Source organism: Aulonocara sp. 'chitande type north' Nkhata Bay, linkage group LG1, assembly GCF_057382095.1.
Source record: "Aulonocara sp. 'chitande type north' Nkhata Bay isolate Kocher_YH1m ecotype deep benthic linkage group LG1, A_spYH_male_GT1.1, whole genome shotgun sequence".
Lineage (NCBI taxonomy): Eukaryota > Metazoa > Chordata > Actinopteri > Cichliformes > Cichlidae > Aulonocara > Aulonocara sp. 'chitande type north' Nkhata Bay.
In genome coordinates, this window is record NC_141344.1 from 42,704,785 (window position 1) to 42,723,085 (window position 18,301).

The 18,301-nt window shown below is 40.5% G+C and overlaps 1 protein-coding gene across 6 annotated transcripts in view; it reads left to right on the forward strand.

The window, feature by feature from the left end:
- celf1 (cugbp, Elav-like family member 1) overlaps positions 1 to 18,301 on the forward strand; it is a 48,888-nt gene that overhangs the window by 19,931 nt on the left and 10,656 nt on the right. For 2 of the 6 annotated variants that reach the window (XM_086297236.1, XM_086297201.1), the window contains 9 exons: positions 5,059 to 5,141; positions 7,366 to 7,414; positions 7,538 to 7,672; positions 10,375 to 10,454; positions 10,835 to 10,996; positions 11,086 to 11,155; positions 11,337 to 11,459; positions 12,962 to 13,078; positions 14,909 to 15,094. In XM_086297236.1, the coding sequence (XP_086153362.1) occupies positions 5,059 to 5,141; positions 7,366 to 7,414; positions 7,538 to 7,672; positions 10,375 to 10,454; positions 10,835 to 10,996; positions 11,086 to 11,155; positions 11,337 to 11,459; positions 12,962 to 13,078; positions 14,909 to 15,094 (1,005 nt within the window). The remainder of the gene's footprint in view (positions 1 to 5,058; positions 5,142 to 7,365; positions 7,415 to 7,537; positions 7,673 to 10,374; positions 10,455 to 10,834; positions 10,997 to 11,085; positions 11,156 to 11,336; positions 11,460 to 12,961; positions 13,079 to 14,908; positions 15,095 to 18,301) is intronic. The other 4 variants (XM_086297211.1, XM_086297226.1, XM_086297217.1 and 1 more) reach the window with 3 other exon arrangements.

An 18,301-nucleotide genomic window follows, 5' to 3' on the forward strand; every position in this document is an offset into this window, starting at 1 on the left:
TTTTTTTTAAAAATGCACAGAAATCAATTATTTTTCTACAATAATTAAATAGATTCAACATCTTTCTTCAACAGAACTGCAGACTGCACAGATGGTATCTTCCCAAAGGAAAAAGTACTATAGCTTACTAGGGTATATTAGACTTAACAGTTACTATATACAGTAATGGACTTCTATGTATTTTACATAAGATTAAAACTTTGGGTGTAAGATTCAGATAATTATTTATTAAAAGCTCAACATTTTAAATGAGAATAAGAAAGAAAAGTATGTCTTTGTGCCCCCTTTTCCCTGTTCATGCCCTATCGGCCCCCCTGGCTAAACTTTGCTAGCTCCGCCCCTGCACAGTTACCAGCGTCAGCTGTAGAAAAAGATCCTCGAGTAGAAAGTAATATTAAATACATTCTAACAACAGCTGATCAAGCTTAAACGTGCTGCTGTTGTTCAGCTGCTGGTTTCCTCTTTCTGGTGCAAAGTGGGCCAAAAACAAACAAGAGAAAAGCCGATCAGCTGATCATTGATCAGTTTCATGATTGAAGTAGCAGCAGGAGAGAGAGATATCGGTTGTTAAGCTTAATGCAGGAATGCTTTACAAACACTCAGGGATGAACTTACACACTTGCTTTACTTCTCTGTGGGATCACTTTCTCGGAGATGAAATGCCGGGTTGGTAGTGAGGCTTCAACCAGACCGCCGAGAGGTCTCGCGCAGCCGCTCTATCACGTGACGCACACTGCTCCGACGTGGTAAGGGTATGAACGAAGTTAAGTCATGTTGTGACAAGTTTTGTGAGGTGCTTTTGTGATATTTAATGGATCGGATTAAATTTTGAATTTCTCTCCGATATCCGATCCAGTAATTTAGGTCAGTAGTGGACCGATACGTAATATCGGATCAGTCCATCCCTAGTTTACAGTCACAGATGAATTTTAATAAAATTTGTATGTGATGTTATAATTTTCTAACATTTCTAACAGGACGTTATCACATTCCTTTGAAGTTTTTAAATTTGAGCACACGTGAAACCTGAAAGCAGTTTGAGATGAAACTTGGCCCAGAGGAGAGAAAAAATCTGAAAGTTTCACATCAACTGTTAAGGGTGACTTTTAATGAATTTTTGAATATGATGCAATCAGGCTCTTTCAGTGCAATGTTTGTTTTTATGTCTGCGCAAGCTTACATTTGCGATCAGCAATGAAGGAGAATCGGTGCAGTTGTAAAAGTGCAAGAAAATTTATATGGTGGACAGGAGGCGGCTGGCCTCACTGCGGCTCACAAATGATAGCTAACTTGACTGTGTCACAAATGCAGCCCAATACTGCAAATTTCGCATTGCTATAGGAAATAAAAATCACCAGTTTTCCACAGGCGAATATCAGTGTGCATACAGGGAGTGCAGAATTATTAGGCAAGTTGTATCTTTGAGGAATAATGTTATTATTGAACAACAACCATGTTCTCAATGAACCCAAAAAACTCATTAATATCAAAGCTGAATGTTTTTGGAAGTAGTTTTTAGTTTGTTTTTAGTTTTAGCTATTTTAGGGGGATATCTGTGTGTGCAGGTGACTATTACTGTGCATAATTATTAGGCAACTTAACAAAAAACAAATATATACCCATTTCAATTATTTATTTTACCAGTGAAACCAATATAACATCTCCACATTCACAAATATACATTTCTGACATTCAAAAACAAAACAAAAACAAATCAGCGACCAATATAGCACCTTTCTTTGCAAGGACACTCAAAAGCCTGCCATCCATGGATTCTGTCAGTGTTTTGATCTGTTCACCATCAACATTGCGTGCAGCAGCAACCACAGCCTCCCAGACACTGTTCAGAGAGGTGTACTGTTTTCCCTCCTTGTAAATCTCACATTTGATGATGGACCACAGGTTCTCAATGGGGTCCAGATCAGGTGAACAAGGAGGCCATGTCATTAGTTTTTCTTCTTTTATAGCCTTTCTTGCCAGCCACGCTGTGGAGTACTTGGACGCGTGTGATGGAGCATTGTCCTGCATGAAAATCATGTTTTTCTTGAAGGATGCAGACTTCTTCCTGTACCACTGCTTGAAGAAGGTGTCTTCCAGAAACTGGCAGTAGGACTGGGAGTTGAGCTTGACTCCATCCTCAACCTGAAAAAGCCCCACAAGCTCATCTTTGATGATACCAGCCCAAACCAGTACTCCACCTCCACCTTGCTGGCGTCTGAGTCGGACTGGAGCTCTCTGCCCTTTACCAATCCAGCCACGGGCCCATCCATCTGGCCCATCAAGACTCACTCTCATTTCATCAGTCCATAAAACCTTAGAAAAACCAGTCTTGAGATATTTCTTGGCCCAGTCTTGACGTTTCAGCTTGTGTGTCTTGTTCAGTGGTGGTCGTCTTTCAGCCTTTCTTACCTTGGCCATGTCTCTGAGTATTGCACACCTTGTGCTTTTGGGCACTCCAGTGATGTTGCAGCTCTGAAATATGGCCAAACTGGTGGCAAGTGGCATCTTGGCAGCTGCACGCTTGACTTTTCTCAGTTCATGGGCAGTTATTTTGCGCCTTGGTTTTTCCACACGCTTCTTGCGACCCTGTTGACTATTTTGAATGAAACGCTTGATTGTTCGATGATCACGCTTCAGAAGCTTTGCAATTTTGAGACTGCTGCATCCCTCTGCAAGATATCTCACTATTTTTGACTTTTCTGAGCCTGTCAAGTCCTTCTTTTGACCCATTTTGCCAAAGGAAAGGACGTTGCCTAATAATTATGCATACCTGATATAGGGTGTTGATGTCATTAGAGCACACCCCTTCTCATTACAGAGATGCACATCACCTAATATGCTTAATTGGTAGTAGGCTTTCGAGCCTATACAGCTTGGAGTAAGACAACATGCATGAAGAGGATGATGTGGACAAAATACTCATTTGCCTAATAATTCTGCACTCCCTGTATGAGGAGAATCGTGCAGACATCTAATTTCTCGCTGAGGAGTTTCAACAGCGTGTCCTGGATTTTGCTGGTTTTTCCTCTCCTTTCTCCGTGAACCCCGGTGACGCTCCAGACCACCTGCAGGTGGAGCTCATCAAGCTACAGTGTGACGCTCAGTGTCACATTTGGCACCAACAGCTCCTGCTTTTCAACTTTTACCACCAGCTTTATGAAAGCAGGTTCCAAGAGATTTGAACATTTCTAAGAAATTGATAAGCTTGTTTGGCAAGACATTCTTGGTTATGAACTTTAGCAAGAAGTCACCAGCATGACATCTTGTGCATCAAAATCACTGTCTCTGAGCCAGACCTGGCCTTTTTAATGCAATCGAGATCTCAGTGTCACCCTTCACATTAGTGCAGGCAAGTTATTTGTTAAGTCTTTTGAGGAGAATGAATTCTACAATCTCAGTGAATGGATTTTTATTGGAGGATATGTTTAACCTTCTCAAAAGTTTTCAATAGTGATTTTGGTAAAACAGTTAAGATTTATTTGCGTTCTGTGTGAAGAAATGAAAAGTATGCCATTTGCAATAAAAATGTCATTAAATAATTCATTTGCATTTAATGTTAATGGTTTGTAGAATGTCAGGCTGAATGGTCAGCCCCCACCTCTCCTCCCCACATCGGGCCCTCTTTGCAAAAGGTTTGGACACCCTGGTATACTGTTTGGTTCTGAGATGTTTTCCAATTTCTTCTATTACTATACTGTTTCTAAGAAGCTCCCGTGAAAGTTTTTCAATAACCAGACTATGCCATTATAGTGATGGGGACTACAACACACATTTGTAATCTGTCCTTAATTGGAACAAGTCCGAGTGGCTTTTGGAGAACTACTAACATATAGAAGTTCCTGTACTTTATGAAACATATAATGTGTTTGGTCACTGTGTGATTGTCTGTCCCTGTGTGTTAGCCCTGCGACAGACTGGCGACCTGTCCAGGGTGTACCCCGCCTCTCGCCCTATGACAGCTGGGATAGGCTCCAGCGCCCCCCGCGACCCTGAAAAGGACAAGCGGAAGCGAATGGATGGATGGATGGATGGTCACTGTGTGTTAGACAAAAAGATGGAAAGTACAGCTACTGCTGTGGTATTATCCCACATGTTTGTCTATAAATCAGTCCTCAACAATTCTTAAAAAGAAACCACTGTTTTCTTGAAACTTTTTAATTTTGTAAACGGAATAGATATCATTTCATCAACAGCATATACGTGTTATTGTGGATCTGATTTGAATGAATAATAATAATCGTTGATGAATTAAACACAACCCATGTTGTTTTAAAATCATGTGCGGCTCTAAACGGCTCATGGGCAGCACAGTGGTGGAGTGGTTCGCACTGTCGCCTTGCAGCATTCAGATTCCTGGTTGGAAACCCAACAGGGGCCTTTCTTTGTGGAGTTTAAAAGTTCTGTCCATGCTGGGTGGGTGGTGGTGGTGCTCTGGCTTCCATCTCTGATTAGATTAAGTGCTTAACATGTATAGAATAAAGTGCTCCATGAACATGTAGGTTAAATTATGTTACATGTATTCTTCACTGACCACATTAATGAGTTAAGAATTGTTATTTGCAAAATGCATGCGTGCATAATAGGGTTATCTTTATTGAGCTGAATTTTATCAACACCTTGCCTATGAATGTTTATGAAGTGTTAACAGTAGTTATTTCCCTTGTACTTTGTGAGGTACAGGAGTTTAAGAAAGTTTACATCACTGTCATTTGTTATTTTTAATGCATATTGTAATACAAGGCATTATTTTATCCTTTGCTTCTTCTGTTATGTGACATTCTGTGCATTTTCTAGAGGTGGCAAAATAACCCCTCAAAACACTATTATTATTCTGACATTTGCTAAACCTAGAGTAATATTAGTTTATTTTTATGTTTTAAAAAAGACTGAATTAATTGAACCAGTTATACTACTAATCTTCTGAAATTGAATATATTGATTTTATTTTTGGTTTGCTTTGTTAATGTCCTTTGTTTTTAATTAGCAAAAAAGGAAAAACATGATCTTTGTATGATGTGAATCAGCTGAGTAAGATTTTTCTTTTTCAATCTCTGGCAGGTTGCTGTTTTGTAACTTACTATAGCCGCAAATCAGCCTTAGAAGCACAGAATGCTCTGCACAACATGAAGATTCTGCCAGGGGTAGGTGATAGTCCTTGATTTGCCCTTTCATCACATGTGCAGTTCACATTGAAACCTTGAACTTGAATTTTTGGTTATCCATCAGAAAAGTGGATAGAGATTAAGCATATTTTGTCTGTCTGAAAGGAAATTAAATCACTCATTTTGAGACATCAAAGGCTATTGATTTCTGTGACGTCTCTATTTTTTTCAGCAGTTGTCCACAGAGGTGCACTAAGCATTTACCCTCCAGATTCTTTGCATAGCAGTTGGTGTGATGTTCCCAATAATACTGGAAAAATAGAAAAGTAAAACTGCAGATTAGAGGAATTAAACGGCAAATTGACTAAGGAAGATAAAAAAAATATCAGTTTATCAGGATTGGTTCAGTTTAAATCGCAATCCTTATAATCATACTTTTTTCAATGAACTATGAAACTATTAAACCTACAAATTCACTAACAAGTGGCTAAGAAAGAATAAAAGGAGGGTTTAAAAGTGCTAAGTACATAAATAGCTATCCACTGTCAAATCTTAACTAGTTTTCTTGATATTAAGATAGGGTTAGTGTTTGGGTCGGTCAGCTATGGGGCCTCCTCCGAGTGGGATATGCCCCGAACACCTCACCCAGGAGATGCTCAGGGGGTATGCTAATCAGATGCCCCAACCACCTTAACTGTCTTTTTTCGATCCTGAGGAGTAGTGGTTTTACTCTGAGCCCCTCTCGAATGACTCCTCTCCCTATCTCTACAGGAGAGCCCAGCCATTCTTTGAAGGAAACTAATTTCTGCTGTTGTATTTGCACAATCTCCCTCTTTTGGGCTTTACCCAAAGCTCGTGACAGTAGGAAGGTGAGGGTAGGTTACACAGACTGGCTGGTAAATTGAGAGCTTCCCTTTTACACTCGGCTCCCTCTTTGGCACGACCGACAGTGTCTGTATAAATGCAGACGCTTCCACAGGTCCATCTCTGTCTCTCACTCTCCTCTCACTTGTAAACACAACGCAGAGATAAACTCCTCCACTTCAGGCAGCAACTCATCCCTGACCCGGACTGAGCACTTCACTCTTTTGCTGCTGAGGACCATGGCCTTTGATTTTGAGGTGCGGATTTTTATTCCCGCAAATTCACACTGGGAACCACTCTAGTGCTTGTTGGAGGGCCTCGGGGTACTGGTCGTTTGGTACTGGGCCGCGAGAGTTGAGGCTCAGGTGTGAAATGTATGGTTTTCAGGGTTTTTATCGGTTTTCAGCGTTATTTTGTTATCGTTTTTATCGTTAACTCGGTTTTCCTGGGTCTTTTCACGTGTGTTATGAATAAATCTTCTTTTTTTCGGTACCAGTACTAGTTTTATTTTGTTGTATTTATCCGCGACACCTTAAAGGCCGGTCCATGAAAATATTGTCGGGCATAAACCGGTCCGTGGAGCAAAAGAGGTTGGAGAGCGCTGTCTTAGAGGATAAAGAGCTAGTCCAGTGTTCGGCGACCAAGACGAAAACCGCATTGTCCCTCCTCTATCCGAGGTTCCACTAATGGACCAACTGCACCCTGCCATTTACCTTCTGAGGAGTACAATCCCCCCTCCGTGTGATGTTGCAGAAAGACTTTCCACTTAAAATGCAGTATTTCAAAAACAATCTAAGAAAAATGTCAATGCTTGATCAATAGTGAAAGTGTCACTCAGTTTTGTTTTTAAATTAATGAAAAAATGTTTAAAAAAAAAAGCAGGTCTTTTAACATAAAAATGCAGCATAAACATGCACTTCCTTATTTTAAACAATCCTTGTCTATTTATTTTATTTTCTGTTCTTCTGTAAGAAGTAGTGTAGTGACAGTGCCCCCTACTGTAGAGAAAACTTGGTACAGATCGCAGCAGCCAGCTGATGCAAAAGGAGCTGATCTGTAGGCAAACATGTAATTCAGGACTTGTTGGGACAATACAATAGGACGTTGCCATGTCATATCTTAGTAAATAACTGCACTGAAGATGTTTCATGTGTCTTAAAGGAAAATATACCATTTGTCGATATTATCTATGTATGTATATGTATCTATGTAAAAGAGAAAGGTCTTTCTGTTTGTGGAGCTTTTCAGGTATCTGTAGTCAAATGGGATCCAAACATCTCTAACAAGCACACAATAGTAATTTTACATAACTTGGCACATGAAACCAACATATTCGTTTCTGTATCTCTACATGTTGTGTATTTTATGAAATAATATATATATTTACTGTCTTGCTCAGATGCACCATCCAATCCAGATGAAGCCCGCTGATAGTGAGAAAAACAATGGTAAGGATTTTGTAGCATAAGTACCTGCTAATAAACATACTTTTATGCATGTTGAATGTTGCAGGGCACCATAATTCTTGATATAATGCACAGAAGTTTAATGTTGTCTTATGTTTAATACAGCAGTGGAGGACAGAAAACTGTTTATTGGAATGATCTCCAAGAAGTGTAACGAGAATGATATCCGACTGATGTTTTCGCCATATGGACAGATAGAGGAGTGCCGGATACTCAGAGGCCCTGATGGACTTAGCCGTGGTAAGACTTATTTGTGATAAGGTTTAGCTTTCCAGCGTTTGCTATTCTGTTGCCAGGCTTATACACAATTACAGGTTGAAGTGTGATATTGTGTCTTGTCTGTCTGCAGCTTTGTTATATGGCTGAAAATGACTAAGTCCAGTAGTCATCTTTTGTAATAGTTTATGGTAAGTAGGGCTGCCACAAACGATTATTTTGATAGTCGACTAGTCACCGATTATTTTTGCGATTAGTCGACTAATCAGATCATCATCCATTGGACGTAAAACTACAGCTTATTGCACCAGCAGCATCTGGTCTTATATAACTATCATTAGCTTACAGCTTTAAGTGTGTAAGGTCTGTGCTAACTAACAATAAAGACAAGATGGTAGCTTATTAAAGTTTAATGAAATCTGCAGATTGTTTCGGTGAAGTTTAATAAACTCCTTGCTATCTAAAATATAACAGGACACCGGAGTAAATTCTCGAGCATCTCACACTTCTGATGATCAGCTGTCTGCTTGATGTTTATTCAGCTGTGTAAAAACTATAACTTTAATCTCAGCCAAACCGATTTACTCAGGAACAAATAAAATACTGAAAAAAGCCAAACAATAACATGTGTAAGTTATCTAAGTGACTTATATATCATGTTTAACCTGAGTAGTGAAAGACGGAGGTGGGTTTGAAAACGATCTGCCGGGAGTCCGGTGTTCTCACGGCTCTAGTGACCTAGCCCCCGGCTAGCTATCGAGCTAGTGGGTAACAGACGTCTCCGAAAACGTCGGAGCGCTTTTGAAAATATGCGGTGTCTTGATAAACTGAGCAGATATTTGAGGTTTACACAGCTACATTCTCGCCTGAAAATATGTTAAACGTTTATTTTGTGACCCAGAAAGAATAATAAGAGTAATATTAAAACTAGCTAGCTGCCGCCATTGTTGGAAACTGAGCTGGGCTGCGCTATGAATTCTGGGACACAGCTACTTCTTCTTCTTCGGGGTTTAACGGCAGCTGGCATCCTTGTACATGCAGTGCTGCCATCTCCTGTTTCAGTCCGTTATTACACTCTTAAATCCTGCTACTGATTCCTGCGTCTTTTGGGATCTTACAAAGCTTCAAACGACACGTCGACTTTTAATTAGTGGTCGACGATTTTGATAGTCGATGTAATCGTGACTAGTCGACAAATCGTGGCAGCTCTACTGGAGATCAATCAAAAGGAAGCTTCATCAAATATGGAAAAGGGCTCTTGTGTGCCAGATTACACAAGAACTGGGTCACATGGAGTGTAACTCCATCAGACTCAATCCAAATCCAAAAATTTCAGTTCAATTGTCAATATGGTATGTAAGAGGTCAGGAGAGGTAAAGTCATCCAGGTCTAAGACAATTTAGACTCACTTGAGGAATAAAGGTGGTCATAGTCTTACTAACTTTAACATGTTAAAATGTTTTAATAAATGTACTGAAACATATGCAAATAAAAAGAATAGGGATGGCACAGTATTGTAAATGCCTAGTATGGGCTGAAACCCAAATGTGGAAGCTCTGTGCAATGGCAAACCAAGCATGTCCAAAGGTTTATAGACAACTAAACTGGGATGACGTAAAAAGTGACTAAGATTAAAGACTGATCTTATCCACCAGAAGATGCCCTCAACAGCTGAAAGCTCATACTTTTTCTTCGCTCTGCAGGTTTGATTCTAAAGAGACAACATTGATTATCAATTCAGTAAAATGCCCTGCTCTTTAACAGCTTTAAAGAACCATGATAGAAGTGAAGAAAAATGTTGTTTCGAATACCACAAAAATGTTAGAAGGTGAAAATACTATAAATAGGATAATTTGCATCATAGAGATCTGTTCTTAAACCATGTTTAGAGTCAAAAAGTGATATGACTTGGTTAGTTGGTCCCTGCTAATAGACTTACATTACCTAGGTAAGGTAACTAGTGACAGAACTCAGTGGAACACAAGGACACTACAACTAAAAAGCAGCCTAAGGTATCACTTTTGTACTTTAAAAAAACAAACAAATAAAAGATACACTGTCCGCTTTCACTGTCTGTTTCAGTGCAGTTCTTTCATTATTTGGTTAGCTGCACTGAAACAGGAAAATCTTACTGTAGCCTTAATGTTAGGGTTAGGGTAGGGTACAATAATACTAATTGTACAAAAAATACAATTAGCGGTACAATCGTCTGGAAAAGCAGATGTGTCCACAAGATGATATCATCACTATTTTATCCAATGCCAGGAACTGATGACCTACTGATTGAATTGAAATATAAAGATAAATTAGGACCTGGCGTCCACATATGTGGACATCACATTTTGGGTTATTTAGACCAAAATACTAAATTTTGCTCTACTTATGAGGACATTATGCTGCTACTGTTCTTTCAAAATTTTAAATGAATATCCTCATACGTGGCTCTCATTTTTATTAAAAACAAAAGTAAGGTAAAAAAAAAATCTGGTAATTCTTTGTTTTTACATTCATCGGGCCCCAATCAGCCCAAATATCAAAGAGAAATTAAAAATGCTGCTGTGGAAGAGTTCGGGTCTTAGGAGGTTAAATATGAATAATGAATCTTAATCAAAACCAAGTTCTCTTACACCAATAAACTGGAAAAGTGTATCAAAAATTTTGTTAAAAATAAGTGTGGTCTTACTGAAAGGTTAACAAAACTGATACATTTAGTTTCTTTCTTGCAGGTTGTGCGTTTGTGACATTCACAGCCAGACAAATGGCCCAGTCTGCTATCAAATCCATGCACCAGTCCCAGACCATGGAGGTGAAGTTTAAACTAAAAAAAAACTAATTTTGTCTGTGATTTTGATTTTAGAAGATCTGCATTCTGTTGTTTCCACTGGATAAATAGTTTCAAGGTTTCCCAGTATATGATTATTCACAGCAAGCGATTAACCATTGTCCTTGATGTAAATATGTAAGAAAAAATTGTGTATGTTTCTGTCCTGTTTGTTTGTATATGTGTCTTTCTGGCTGCTGTTACAACCAAATTTCCCCTTGTGGGACAATTAGAGGATTATTCTATTCTATTCTAGATTTTTTTTTAACTATTTGGTTACGTTACTTGGAATTTGAAAGATGCAGTTTAATAGTTTTGACCAGTAACCTGTCATGAGCACAATGTTTTCCTGTGTTTGTGTTCAGGGTTGTTCATCGCCAATTGTAGTGAAATTCGCAGACACTCAGAAGGACAAGGAGCAGAAGCGCATGGCTCAACAGCTGCAGCAGCAGATGCAGCAACTTAGTGCTGCTTCCATGTGGGGTAATCTCACTGGACTCAACAGTTTAGGCCCACAGTACTTAGCAGTAAGTGTATATTTATCCAAAATGTAACAACCATTAGAAAACAAATTGACAAATTTAAATGTTATCTTCCATTTTTCTTCTTGCTTTAGCTCTACTTACAGTTGCTGCAGCAGTCTGCCTCCACAGGGAATGCACTCAACAACCTGCACCCTGTTTCAGGTACATATACACACATCCAAAAAATGTAAAGCTATATTACTGGCTACATAATAATCTCATTAATTATTTTGAGTTTAGATTCATCCCTTTGTTTATTGAGAAAGTTAAGTCCAGCCTTATATCTGTATAACTGATGATCTCTGTTGGGGAACTTAAACTTGCCTATTCATGTGTCTGTCAGGTCTTAATGCTATGCAGAACCTCGCTGCTTTAGCAGCAGCAGCAACTGCTACACAGGCCACACCTACGGGTTCTAGCGCCATGACGACATCTACTAGCCCACTAAGTGCGTTAACAAGCTCAGGTAAAAACCAAAACACAGAGTCTGTACTACAAAACTAAGGAAATTTAAGTTTGGTTGATTTCTTTGTTGTGACAATGAATGTTGCAAATGAATCGTATATCACTGGAAAGCCTATTTATGGTGCCACCTTTGTAAGAAAAATGTATTTTTGGGTTGAGCAGCAGAGGTTGAGTATGTAGGTTGTGCCCTGTAAAACTTAGTGGACACAGGTGAAAGAATATTGGCTAACCGGATAAAACAATACTGTGGATCCATCACAGAATGGCTATAAATACATACTTTCACAGAATTTAAAACTTTATATGCTCTTGGACCTGAAATTAAATGTCAGGTAATCTCTAATATAATGTAAAATACTGAACACCAGGATTTAAACTGTATATTAAACCCATTTGCTTTACAGCAAATTCATTTCTGTTCCACTACTGGCCTAATGCAAGAACTGCTCAATTAGGTAAGGAGAAACAATAGTCCATTAGTCCAAATACAACTTCATCCTCAAGAAGTATAGTATTGGTGCATTGTATAGTATAGTATTGCATAGTATTAGAGAACTGGAGCCAACGACCTTCACCTAAACCCAGTAAAATTTGATAAGATCATATCTGTGAAGGTTCTCAGTCATCCAGGTCATCATAGTTTAAGGAGCTTGGAAAGATGCTTTTTTCTTTCCAAGCTCCTTAGATTTGATAAGATTATGTTTGGGCTTTTGAGCAATAAAATTCAAGAAAGGCGTGTGCAAACTTAAGTTAAAAAAAAAAAAAAAAAACCTGATTAAAAATATTTTATTACAATCGTGATGATTTGGGCCAATGCCTTTTTTTTTCATATGCTTGAAAAGCAGCCAACACGTATACTGTATATGAAACACTTTGTCATGTAACAAAAACCAAAACCAAAAAAGCAAGACTTGAACCCCCCCAAAAAAACCAAACCTTATTATAGCAAGTGCTTTTGTTTAACGCTAGACTTGGCAAAGGGCTTATTTGGACCCCTTTGCATTTTAAAATGTAGCTGTCGAAGTAAAACTCCACCTAATTTCATGACTTTTCCAAAAATAGAATTGGGTCATGATACACTTTTTGGGTGTAGGGAATAAAAAGAAAAACGCATTGTAACAATTTATTTCCTTCAAGGGTGTAATTTTGACCCAATGGAAATTATTGTAAAATGCCTGGCTGCCTGGAAACATGTATTGTTTACACACATGATGATATTAAATCTACTATAACATGAACCAGAGCTGACTAGATGTGATTCATAGGTAAATATATAGCAGACTGTAGTAATGAAATCATTTAAATTACTTGTAAGACTAATAAAAACTAAACTAATAAAACCCTTAAAACATAAATCCTGGCTTTGTCAAATCTTCCTTGTGATTAGACTTGTGAAATTACTTTTAATTTTGATGTTTTCCATTCTTATAGTACTTTTAATGATGCAAGGTAAATTGTTCATTTCCCCTATTATTATATCATTAAAAGTAAATGTTTCCCAAGCAGGCTCCTCCCCCACCTCCAGTAGCAACTCCTCGGCGAACCCCATGGCTTCTTTAGGGGCCCTGCAGTCTCTGGCTGCTAGTGCTGGAGCTGGCCTCAACATAGGTTCCTTGGCAGGTAAAAACTCTTATCTGCATAGGCTGAAATATAGATTAATTTGAGGCAGTACGTCTGATATAAATCTTCATTTTCAGGATTTGTTTGTCTGTGCTTTTTGTTTTCATACGTTAATTCTGGCTGTAATCTGGCTTGTAACTGTTTTATAATAATCACTGCCTGTTGGATTGGATTGTACTTGAAGGACTAACTGTAAATAAGTTCCAAGTGCGTTGGCTCAGTGGTTCCTTAGGTGGTTCCTGCTAACTTGAGCAACTTAATCCATGAAATCTGTTGCATAAATAATTTTATTTGGGGGGGGGGTGTTTTGTTGTTGTTTTGTTTTGTTTTTTACTTTTCAGGCTGACTCATTAATTACAATTGTAAAACCAAAAGGGGGAAAAACTTACTTTTCCCTGGAACACTCTCTCACAGTCTGTTCTCTAAAACCTAAAAGAGGAATTATGGATTTGATCAACTGGTCTCTGAATGCTATTGACACCCTTTTCTCAACGAGAAGTCTGAACTCGGTGAGCCTGAGTGTCCTGGAGGTACTTTCCCTGCCGGATACACGATGGATGGGTGGCAGGAATGGAGGGTCGTGTGCCTGGCGGGACTGTCGATCAAGGATGCTGAAGATATCTACCTATTCGGAACCATGATAACAGGGTTCTGGCTGATCGGAGCTGGGTTGGCCCTGGCTTATCTGAGAATTAAGAAAGCGGAACCGGCTGTTCAAACCCCCCCAAGGCTGCCCGCTGGGATTGAAACGACGGGACGAGGCGTGAGTTCTCAAAATGGGCTCATTGAGTGCAGCACGGTTAAGACCTTGGAGAAGCTTGCGGCTGCCGTGAACACTCAGAATAAGACCTCTGAGCGCAAATTGGATTACATCTTGGAGAAGCTCACTGCGGTTGTGAGTTCTCGGAATCGGCTCTTTGAGCACAAGAATGACAACATCACGGAGCGTAAGGTTGATAACATCATGGAGAAGCTCGCGGCTCTCCACCGGGAGATTGAGAGACCAGTGTCGGACTGTAGAACAGCTTTGAAATTCATATAAGTTGTTCGCACTAAAGTATAAACCACCATCACTTCATGCGGATACCCCTTTGGCGCCAGCTGCGGTCTCAAGGCTGGAGCTGAACAATAACACCCTGATAACAGACTGTGCTTAGACTGTTTCTTCCCATTCTGCAAGGCCACCTGGGTTGGCTGGAAGACTGTTTACTTGGACAGTAAAGGACACTAAGGACACTGTCTCAGCTGAACTCTGGACACACACATACACTGATACACACTCATCCCCCCTCCCTTTCCAAACGCCTTCGACGCTTGTTCCCTCCTAGAGAACACGGCAGGTTTGGGCCCAGCGCTGGAAAAATAGCTGCAGGGCAGGATGGCTGCTGTGTTTGCTTGGGATTACTCCTCACCCCCCACCCACCCCTGTTACTGGTCACGTGCTCTATAATGTTGTGCTGTGGACATTTATGTGCTTTCTGTGCAGAGGAGTTTTTTTGTTTCCTGTTCTCATGCTGTCCTCCCAGGAGCTCAGCATGAGTAGAGGTCTCCTTTTTCCCTCTTGGACTTTCCCATTGTTTTGTATTTCAGTGTTTTTCCGTAATACTACCGGTCCCCTACCTGTCTCCCCATGTGATGTCTGTGTTGTGCATGTAAGGTCGGGGGGAGGGGGTCGGTCCCATTTCACTGCAGGGCAACTTGCATGTGACAAATAAAGTTTTCTTGAATCTTGAACAGTGACAGCCTTTTGGCCTCTTTTCTGATTCTTAGTCTACTGAAGTTTGTACCACTGTGAACATACAGCTTTTTTTCTTCTTGTAACTGATGCAGGCATGGCAGCACTTAATGGCAGTCTTGGCTCTGGAAGTCTTTCTAATGGCTCAGGAAATACAATGGAGGCACTGAGCCAGGCCTACTCTGGCATTCAACAGTACGCCGCCGCCACCCTCCCTAGCCTCTACAACCAGACCATGCTATCCCAGCAGAATGTGTCAGCTGCAGGCAGCCAAAAGGAAGGTGAGTTTTGTTAGCTGGGAGTTTTGTTAGCTAATGCAATGACTGAGTGAAGTGGACACTTATTAAAGGCATTTATACAGAGGTTCAGTGTGTAACTATTAAAAAACAGAATGCAGCTCTACTGTATTAGCATGTTTTAATGTATTTTCTCTTTAATTCAGTTTTATCCAGCTTTTGCTTGATCAGTAATAAGCCTCATGAGTTGTAGGCTGTTTTTTCAATTAGGTCGTACCTATATGCCTTAGATGAAATAGATAAACCTACTGTCAGTTTTCTCACAATTTAACATAACTCAGGCAACAAGAATAAACCATATGTAACTTGGAACCTCTCTAAAGGATTGTATTAATGACAAAGATGCACACACATGTTGTGCCATTTGGTTATGCAACTTTTTTTTTTTTACAAGAAATTATTCTACTTTCCAACCCTCACCCTTGGTCAGATCTGGGAAATGATCAAAAGAGACTATGTAGGGTCATGAATAGGGATGGGTACCGGTGTCCGGTACCATGATGGCACCGGTTCTGACATAAACGGTAGTAACCAGACCGAAAAGCAGCGCACATTTCGGTGCTTTATTTCGGTGCTTTTTTTTCCTGAGCTGTGATACACTTCTAGCCAATCACTTTACGTTTCCGAGGATAGTAGGCGGGGCCAGGTACGTACGTTCTTTTAGAGCAGAGCTACAGATTAAAAATGTCCAAGGCGAAGCGGTCAAAAGTCTGGCTGTACTTCACAGCAAAAGATGCAAACTCAGCAGCAACAAGTGCTTTAAGCTGATACTGTGATGCTGTCAAAGGAGGTAACACCTCAAATCCAATGAAACACCTGGCGACACATAGCGTTTTTTTTTTAAAAGCCCAGAAATGCGTCGTATTTGATAGCTTGCTGTGAGACCTCACACCGAGCGCATCTACTGCGGGTGGGTTGCCTGTTATGCAACATCCCCCAAAAACACCAAGAGGAGCGTCCTGGCCCCTAGCCCTGCCAGTGTAGCAGAAATGATGAGGATGATGATGCAGCAGCAGCCGTTCTTCTCTGCGTGAGTAGCTAAATGTTGTTCGTGTGTAATTTACGTTGAGTAGGCTAACCACGTTATTACATTAATGCATGTAAGGTGAACTAGCAAACATCATCATAGCTACATGCGGCTGTCTTCTTGTTTGATGGCAGATACTCCCTTCACCCTGGCCAAAAAGGCTAAAATGACCAAAGAAAAAGTGGAAAACAGTTAAACATGAGAGGTTTTTGGACAAAGTTTGTGTTTTTTCCATTGTTTAAGCACTGCTTCCAGCCAAGAGTGATACCATATATGCCCCATAGCTGCAGAAAAGGCTAACATTGTTATCTTTTTACAAAAAACAGCTGAGCATGAGAGGTTTTTGGACCAATTTTGTGTTCTCCATTCTTTAAGCACCGGTTTGAGCACCGTTTCAAAAGTACCGATTTGGCACCGGTATCGGATAAAACCTAAACGATACCCATCCCTAGTCATGAACAGAAGTGGGTAAAATGAGTTTATTTTGTATGGTGGCTGTGCTCAGCATTTGCGGTAGAGAGAGTAACTCTGATATCCAAGCTGAGTGCTCATCAGAGTAGTGCTCCTGCTCCTTTGTGATGAAAGGAGACAGTTGAGGTGGTTCTGACCTCTGGTTTAGGATGCCTCCTGGATTTCTCCTTAGAGGTTCTCCAGGCACTTAGGAGCAGAACCCAGTTTCTGGGGAGAAGGATGTCTGGAATACTCTGCTCAGTCAGCTCAGTCATGATCTCCCTTTGAATACCCCTAAAGATGATTCATGGATGATTTTTTGTTTTAATTTTACACTTTTTCTCGTTTGTTTTTTAATACTGTTATGCAATTTAAAATACTTGTTGACAGCTCTAATTCCTTCATCATTTTGAAGTAATTAAACATGGTAAATGTAACATGTAACAGTAAACAAGTAAACTAGCTGCAGAGATGTTACCATGCATCACCATTGTGCCTCTGCTTACCTACTAACAGTTAGCAACATTATTTGACTTTGATTTGATTTGATATACCTTTATTAGTCCCACAAGGGGAAATTTCATAAGGCTGCCGACCTATTGGACGCAATGGCGGCGCCATCTTACCCTCCGACCATACATACATTACACAAACATCACATGGGGAAGACAGGTCAGAGAGGTATAACAATGGAAAATGCACCACATGAGGAAAGATAAGGAGAAAAAATAACTCCCCCAGACTGAGCTCCAACAGGGAGATCAGTTTGAGAACAGAAAAAAACACCTCTGCACATGAAAAACCTCTTAATACACCAAAGAAACACATGACAAGCAACAGGGATGGGTAAAGGGTGAGAGACAGCCGATTTAGACAGTACATCCGAGCCTGCGTGCACTGGTCTCCATGATCCACCGTCAGCATCGGAAGGGAATAAGCGTCAAAGGCATTTGGAAAGGGAGGGGGGATGAGTGCGTGCATATCAGTGTATATGTATGTGTGTGCGTGTCCAGAGTTCAGCTGAGACAGTGTCCTTCGCCCTGCCAGGCTAAGTAAACAGTCTTCCAGCCAACCCAGGTGGCCTTGCATGGAATGGGAAGAACAGACTCAACACAGTAGTTATCAGGGTGTTATTGTTCAGCTCCAGCCTTGAGACCGCAGCTGGCGCCAAAGGGGTATCCGCATGAAGTGATGGTGGTTTATACTTTAGTGCGAACAGCTCATATGAATTTCAAAGCAGTTCTACAGTCCAACACTGGTCTCTCAATCTCCCGTTGAAGAGCCGCGAGCTTCGCCATACTTGCGCTCTGTGATGTTGTCATTTCTTGTGCTCAAGGAGCTGATTCTGAGAACTCACCACAGTGTGCCTCCCCGAGATGTCATCCGATTTGCGCACAGAGATGTTATTCCGAGCGAGCCCTTCCGAGATGTATCCAGTCTGCAGTCAGAGATCTTATTCTGAGTATTCACGGCAGCCGTAGCCTCTCAAAGATCTTATCCGTGCTGCACTCAATGAGCCCATTTTGAGAAACTCACGCCTCGTCCCGTCGTTTCAATCCCAGCGGGCAGCCTTGTGGGGGTTTGAACAGCCGGTTCCGCTTCCTTAATTCTTTGATAAGTCAGGGCCAACCCAGCTCCGATCAGCCAGAACCCTGTTACCATGGTTCCGAATAGGTAGATATCTTCAGCACTCAAGCTCACCCAAGCCCAGACTT